The following is a 7,936-nucleotide window of genomic DNA, read 5'->3' on the forward strand; positions in this document are numbered from 1 at the left end:
TAATATTTTTTTTCTCCTTAAAGGAAGCCTCATTTTTATAGCATTTCAAGCTCCCATTTATATAGTACTACTGCAATCCGATTTCTCGAAGTCATTCAAATTCTTTTTCTTGCGTTGAAGTAATAATTCTCCTTCCCTACTTTTGTTTGATGCATGTGAATTTGCCTCAAGTCCGTTGGACTCCTCCTACAATCATGCAAGTAAAAAATGGATCCCTTCCATATGCCTTATGTTGTATACAAGAAGTCCTCTCTATGCAGCACCCTATAGACAGACCCTGCAATGCACAAATTTGTGCAATACTTCGCAACACTGAAATTCTTTTCCTGAATGCACTGGCTTCCCTATAATAGACCATGAAGTTTAAGAATTCTTTTTGTTGTTGTTGTTGTTGTTGTTGATACTTGATAAAGTTAAATAAGTTTAAGAAATCAGTTCATTGACAAGTCTCGAAAATGTTTAGTTAGTTATGCATATTGAATGTAAATGATGTCTAATGCCTTGTTTCTCTTTGAACATCTCAAGTGTCCTCCTGATAATTTGCTTATAAATTTTCCTATTTAACCAGCTTGTTGAAAGTGATGTACTTCCTACAAAATGGTGAAGGTGCAGGGTTAGTGCCATTCAATTGTTGGCTTTGCTTGAGAGGAATCAAAACAATGGCTCTTCGTGTAGAAAAACAACAAGATTAATTTTATTTGCTTTTTTCTTGGTGGTGAAATCAATTTTCCCACCACTCGTTCTAGAAACATTTATGCCTTCCTCCGCCTGCTGCATCTTCATCTCTATATTGTGCAGAGAAGTTAGGGTGGTTCGTAAAATTCTTGCACATCACAGTGTTCTAACTAAATAATTTATGTCGTGCGAGAGAATGCATAATTTTTTTTTGAATATTTATCGTCCTATCCACGAGTGAAGAAGGCCAAATATGCAGGTCTTACAAACCATCCAGGGAGGTCTTTGCACTTCTCTCAGGTATTCAAGTAATTTTTTTTTGGAAATTTGAACTAAGGCTCTATAGTTGTCAGCATCCTATCACCATAAATCTCCCTTGAAATTTACGGTTTAAATGTTGATCAATTGCAGGCTATAGGTGCAGGATTTTTATTGCGTTTCCTGACAGGTTCTTTGTCACTCTTTAAGCATGTTGCTGAGGCTACCAGGTACTTCAACATTACAATCAGTTTTGGTTAGTTTCATCTTATGTTCAATTACTATTTTCTTAGATCGTTTTTTCCTATCAAACTACTTTCTAATGACATTTGCCTTCTCAATCTTTTCCCTGTTGCTAATTGTTATATCATACTACTACTATTCTTTTTCTTTGGTATTCTCTTTTAATATTTGGATTATAGGACACAGTCTCATTTTCAGTTGGGGGTGCCTCCCTTGTACTCAATTTGTTGATTGTTTCGGCATAATGTGATTGTGCCCTTGTCGGGCGTACTTTTCTTTCTTTGTGATGGATTGGTGTGTCCTTGTTCGGCTTTGATAGTGTGGATGTTTATGTTGTATTGTGTTGGATTGGTCTATTTAGTTTTTGGATTTGTAGTTTGTAGCTTCTTTGTTTTTGTTTTGATAATAAGAGTTGGATTGATGATGCCCGATGATGAATAGAGAGTGACGACTTTCTTAAGGTTAAATCGTCGATTGCTTGTGAGTGTTTGATTGGCGTTGATTGTGGTGAAGTCTGAGTAGCCGTTCCTGAATAGATGCACAAGGTTGCCTGATGATGGATTGATTGACGACTTTCTTAAGGGCAAAGCCATCGTCCTTTTGGGAAGGTTTTGACTTGGTTGGTACTAAGAGCATAGTCATGCATGTGAATAGTGTTGAACATAACATTTAAAATGTTCAATACTACCTGTATTTTGAAAAGGAAATAAGATTATGAACCATGTTGATTGATTTGCAGGCCATGTGTGGTGAGTTATTGAATAATGCCTTGTGTTCGCTTTTTTCATCTAGAACTTGCCCGGCTCGTCTTGAAATGTTGGTTTTGATTGAGTTTGGTTGGAGAAATGATCTTAGGCTTTCTTTGATGTTCTTGAAGTCCACTTGGCCTAAAAATCTCACCTTTGCACTAAATATATCCTTAGTTGTCCCCTTTGGGCCTAATCCTTTTTATTGACAACCACATTACAAGCCTTATCCTTTTCGAAAAAGTAACCGTAGCTTCGACACAGTCAAAAGAACTTCGTTCTTTTTTACTCTTCTTAAAGCTTTACTGCATTTGTATCTATGTGGCTCGTTACCAAGAAGAACTAACTCGAACTTGTTTCAAAACTAGTAACACCAATAATTCTAATAGTATCTTGGTGTTTTATTTAATACTTTAGGGTCCTTTAGAATTATGTTCTCTCATTAATGCAAACCTCACAAGTAACTGGAATTTGCAAATACTTTTTGTTTCGTTAACTGGAATACTCTCCAATAACATGCATCGGATGTTAGTTTACTTATCCATGGTTTTATAGAAATTGTGATGCATTCAGCTACTAAGTTCATATCTGGTCATAATGATCTCATAGCTGGTGTACTTGTTGTTAGAGGAGAAAGGGTTTTCCTCTATTTCGCATACGTTTCATAATTTGATTTATTGTTATCTTATGGTTGTGTATTCTTAGTTTTCTTGGTTCTTTTTTGGTGGCCTAAACCAATAATCACATTAAGAGTTCGACTGTAATGAACATAAGCTTGTAAGTAAGTAGACCCTTTATTAGTTTCTCTAACAATGAATAACTTACTGAACTTATAGTGAAACTCTAGAACTGTTCAACAATAGGTAGCAAATGTTGATATCATGCTTCCTTTTCCTCATCCAGTTCCTTAAAAATAAGACTAATATTTTCTTTGGACTAGATTAAAAGGATGTAAAGGACGATAATCTCGCAACTCCCATAATTCTTTACTTTAATAAGGGCCTTCACTGAGGCTCGAGGATGAGCCTTTACACAATCTAAGTACACTTACTCAGGGTTGTATGCAAGTAAAAAACGGATCCCTTCCATATGGCTTAAGGTGTGTACAAGAAGTCCTCTCTATCTAGCACCCTATAGACCCTGCAATACACAAATTTGTGCAATACTTCGTGACACTGAAATTCTTTTTCTGAATGCTCTGGTTGCCCTTATAATGGGCCATTTAGTTTATGAAATCTTTTTGTTGTTGTTGATACTTGATAAAGTTAAGTAAAGTTTAAGAAATCGGTTCATTGACAAGTCTTAGTAAGTTATGTATAACGTATTGAACGTAAATGATGTGTGATGCCTTGATTCTCTTTGAACATCTCAAGCATCCTTCTGATAATTTGCTTATAAATTTTCCTACTTAACCAGCTTGGCGAAGGAGGTGTACTTCCTACAAAATATTGAAGGTGCAGGGTTAGCGCCATTCAATTGTTGGCTTTGTTTGAGAGGAATCAAAACAATGGCTCTTCGCGTTGCAAAACAACAGGTTTATTTTTTTTGTTTTTTTTTTATGGTGAAATTAGTTGTCCCACTACTCGTTCTAGAAACAATATGCCTTCCTGCGCCTTTGTTAATCTATTATTCTTGACCCTAAATCTTCATGAATATGGCATGCATACTGCTGCATCTTCATCTTTATATTGTGCAGAGAAGTTAGGGTGGTTCATAAAACTCTCGCACATCACAGTGTTCTAACTAAATAATTTAAATATCTTGCAGGAGAATGCACAAAAAGTTACTGAATATTTATCTTCCCATCCACGAGTGAAGAAGGTCCATTATGCAGGTCTAATTGACCATCCGGGGAGGTCTTTGCACTTCTCTCGGGTATTCAAACAAGTAATATTTTGGGAATTTGAACTGAGGCACTATGGTTGTTTGTATCCAGCTCTCCCGTGAAACTTACTATTTAAATGTTGATCAATTTGCAGGCTATGGGTGCAGGATCGATGCTGAGTTTTCTGACAGGTTCTTTGGCACTCTTTAAGCATGTTGCTGAGGGCCAGAGGCTACCAAGTACTTACTGGTGCCTACACTCTATCATAAACTTTGGCACAGTCCTGGAACGATTTATATCTTCCTTAATCTCCTAGCCCAGTGCCTTATTTGAAATACTTGAGTCCATCCTAACTACTAAATCTCCGAAAGGTCTTCGAGCAAGTCAACTTGCATGTAGGGTAAGCATTATTCCAAACATCTATGTTCATCTATCTCCTGTTAGTGCCTTCTATGTTTCTCTTTTGGGTAATTGAGTTTGTTGTTTAGTTTGTCTAGGTTTGTGTTATTTTTTCCGAACAGTGGTTACTGTTCAGGAAAGCAACCTTTGCATCCACAGAGCTAAGCTTTGGGGTAATCTCCAGATAAATCCAATCTTCAAAAGTTTTGGAAGCTTAGTGAACGCCAACTAGGTGGTTTTTGCTCTCCCATTCATTGTTTTCTCTAAATTTGTGGTAGCTTTAGCTCACATCTTACTGTTGTATGGAGGAATAATAGTATGGCTCTAACACTATTATCTTTAAACTGTAGAAAAGCCTGCATCTAGAACAATTACTTTTAGTATCATGCTTCATATTATAGCACTTTTAATTATTAATTAAAAGAAACTAGAAGTAGAATTGGGAAGCCATGTAGTCCTAATCTATCCCCAAATAACCTCAACGTCAATCGTTTGGCCCATCTTTGCCCTTACTTTTAACGACTTTAATATTAACCTGAATTACCACCTTCATTAATGATATCTCTCCATCTTACCCTTTTTAATATTAACCCCAATTAGCAGCCTCATTAATGATGTCTCTCCATCTTATATTTCATCACTGTAACCGGTCGGCATTCCAATTTCTAGTGAAATTATTGATGAAATTGCAGAAGAGAAGTCTTACTTAAAAATTTGATAATGTTCTGGTTAAAATGTTTGGTTGATTGATTGTATAAAAAAGGGGAGCCTGGTGCATGAAGCATCCCCATTCACGCTGGGTCAAGGGAAGAGCCACACTCAAAGAAATGGGGGGTATACGTATGTAAGCTGACCCAAGCATCAGTGACAGGTTCCACTGCTTGAACCCGTGACCTAACAGTCACACAGACACAACTTTACCATTGCTTCAAGGCTTTCTGTTGAAATATTGTCGATGTATATTATTCATGTTCATCGGGTTGTGTTTAAGTTGGTTGTAGTTATAATTCAAGGAGCAAGGATTGGCAAATGTCATGCTTACAGCAAAGATGCATATCCATGTTTGCTATTTTGCCTTGAAAGATGCATATCATTGTACGTTCATTCTGGCCCACTTGAGATAAACACTCAATCCCGGTTGTTTATTGGTTATAGGTCAAATCTTAAGGCATCATCAGATGTATCTCAGTTAATGTTTCATGGTATGACTGGTAGAAAGAAGCAGAAATATGATGACGAGGTCGTGCTCAATGAGTTGCATATCCTTAGGGTTTGCTATTTTGCCATGAAAGATGCATATCAATGTACGTTGATTCTAGCCCACTTGAGATAAACACTCAATCTCAGTTGTTTATTGGTTATAAGTCAAATTTTAAGGCATCAACAGATGGATCTCAGTTAATGTTTCATGGTACGACCGGGTAGAAAGAAGCAGAAATATGATGACGAGGTCGCGCTCAATGAGAAGAGCTTGGATTGGATATGCTTTATTCTCAAAGAAGCATCATCTGATCAATTGGAGCTTAGTTGTGTTATCCACAGTGTTATTATTTATAAGCACTTCCTCTGCTTGTCTAATTTTTTCTTTGTGCTCCTTCACATTGGCATAAACATGATGACGAGGTCGCGCTCAATGAGAAGAGCTTGGATTGGATATGCTTTATTCTCAAAGAAGCATCATCTAATCAATTGGAGCTTAGTTGTGTTATCCACAGTGTTATTATTTATAAGCACTTCCTCTGCTTGTCTAATTTTTTCTTCGTGCTCCTTCACATTGGCATAAATATATCACCATACTCAGTTCTGTACCACTTGCTAAGAGTAGAAGTCAACCTTTTCAATTTCATATGAATAATCCACATAGGGCTGCCAGTGATTTCTCTATTCCAGCAATCCTCAACAATGCTCAAGAATTTATTTATTCTCCACCCAGCAATGTAAAAACTTAAAAGTATTTGATGGAGCCATGTTGTCTCTCAGCCATTTCAAGAAGTAAAGGGCAATGGTCTGAGCCAATAGATGGCAGATGCGAAACAGTAGATAGAGGCATGAGTTCAAGCCATTTGTCATTCACCATGGCTCTATCAAGCCTTCCCAAATTCTTGGTTCCAAGTGGTAATCGAATGCATGCTTTCAGCGAAATTTGTTTCGTCACTTGTTTTTAAATTGCTTGGTGGCTTAAATAAATACTAGTTGACCTGTGGAATTGGGTTGTGTTATGCATCTGGTTCAGTCACTTGTTCTTAAATTGCTTGGTGGCTTAAATAAATGCTAGTTGACCTGTGGAATTGAGTTGTGTTATGCGTCTGGTTCATGTTGAAAAATTGAATTTTATTCGTATTGTATGTTTTTTATTCTGATGATGACGATATGTATCCTTGTATGTGTACCCTTAAGGACATATGTGATGCCTTGCTACTCTAGCTTGGTGGGAGGAGCTTAACAATCTTCGTAAGGAATACAGGATGTCAGCTGAGCCAACAGCTCGACTGGAAATGGCACCAATGGTTTGTGTTGTGTAATTTCTGATAGCTTTTGTTATTTCGATAATCATAGTGAATGCATGTTTTGGACTAGTTTAGGTTGCTAATGATGTCTGGAACATGAGTGAGTAGGATCAGATTGCAGAATAATTCAAAATTTGTATAACTATTTACACTTATGATTTTTGTAGTTGTATAAGTTTGTTATTTTGAGTTTATACAAAAATAAATAAATTATTCGAATGTACTCACGAATTATACAAACTTTTGAATTATACAAACGAGACTGTTTAAACTGTAACTACAGCCCGTAAATATGCAAACTATAGCTATGAAACATAGTTAAGTTTATTATAGTGCCTATTTACGAAAGTTCCTCTTAAATAAAGGGAAAAGGGTAAAAAATGCCCTTAGCCTATTGGAAAAGGTTCAAAAATGCCCTTCATCCAACTATTGGATCAAAAATGCCCTTTCATCCACGTATTTGGATAAAAATAAATATCCTCAACCTTAAACATAAGTGTAATCTTGCCCTTCCTTTTAATAGAATTTGATGTGGCATAAATAATTTTTAAAATTAAATATATATAATATTATTCTATTGATCCACGTGTTATTACATTCAAATTCATTCACAATTATATACCCGCCTACATGGCGCTACCACAAATCAGGATTCCCTTTTAATTTATTTTATTTCCAAAACTAGCCTTCCCCTTTCACGAAAAGTTGTGACTTTTATGATGAGTTGTGACTTTTATGAAAAGTTGCGACTTTTATAAAAAGTTGCAACCTTTTTTAAAAGTTGTGACTTTTATGAAAGATTGTGACCTTTCCAATAAGACACAATAAGCATTTGTTCACACTACCTTTTGTTATTTATAAATAGAAGAATTTCCTCTCATTTTAAAATAACGAAAATTTTGAACTTCTTCTTCTTCTGGACAATTAAATAATTGTGTACTTTGCTCATGTAATGACTCATAGACACAATTTTTTTGTATCAATACACTAGTGAATAAAATCATTTTTTCCTTAGAAGATCTATTCTTTTAAATCTCGGGTACGAGGGGGGAATAATTTCCTTAAGGGGACACTGTGCATTCAGTAGACTTGATTTTTTCCATTTTGTTTCATTCTATTGTTACAAAACCTGATATGTTTTTACAGTCATTAATTTATGCTTATATTATTAATTGTTATTTTTAAGTACATGCTTTAAATTTTGTTGATTATGTTTCTGTAATATCATTTTTATAAGTATTTGTCAGTACATATTATTAACAAACGTTAATTGAATATTCAAG

The 7,936-nt window shown here is 35.6% G+C and overlaps 1 protein-coding gene across 1 annotated transcript; it reads left to right on the top strand.

Annotated features, from left to right (window-relative positions):
* Positions 1-597: 597 nt before the first annotated feature.
* Positions 598-6,668, top strand: LOC125863736 (cystathionine beta-lyase-like). The gene is made up of 8 exons (XM_049543754.1): positions 598-613; positions 914-975; positions 1,087-1,163; positions 3,339-3,456; positions 3,690-3,797; positions 3,902-3,996; positions 5,302-5,450; positions 6,571-6,668. Exons 1-8 carry the CDS (start codon positions 598-600, stop codon positions 6,666-6,668), a joined length of 723 nt encoding a protein of 240 aa, XP_049399711.1.
* Positions 6,669-7,936: the final 1,268 nt, after the last annotated feature.

This window comes from Solanum stenotomum, chromosome 5 (genome assembly GCF_019186545.1).
Source record: "Solanum stenotomum isolate F172 chromosome 5, ASM1918654v1, whole genome shotgun sequence".
NCBI classification, from domain to species: domain Eukaryota; kingdom Viridiplantae; phylum Streptophyta; class Magnoliopsida; order Solanales; family Solanaceae; genus Solanum; species Solanum stenotomum.

Excerpts from the sequence above, each read along its gene's own strand:
- LOC125863736 (XM_049543754.1), top strand. Across the intron at positions 3,457-3,689 it reads TTCGCGTTGCAAAACAACAG|GAGAATGCACAAAAAGTTAC; the intron begins GTTTATTTTTTT and ends AATATCTTGCAG. Across the intron at positions 3,997-5,301 it reads AGGCTACCAAGTACTTACTG|GTCAAATCTTAAGGCATCAT; the intron begins GTGCCTACACTC and ends TATTGGTTATAG.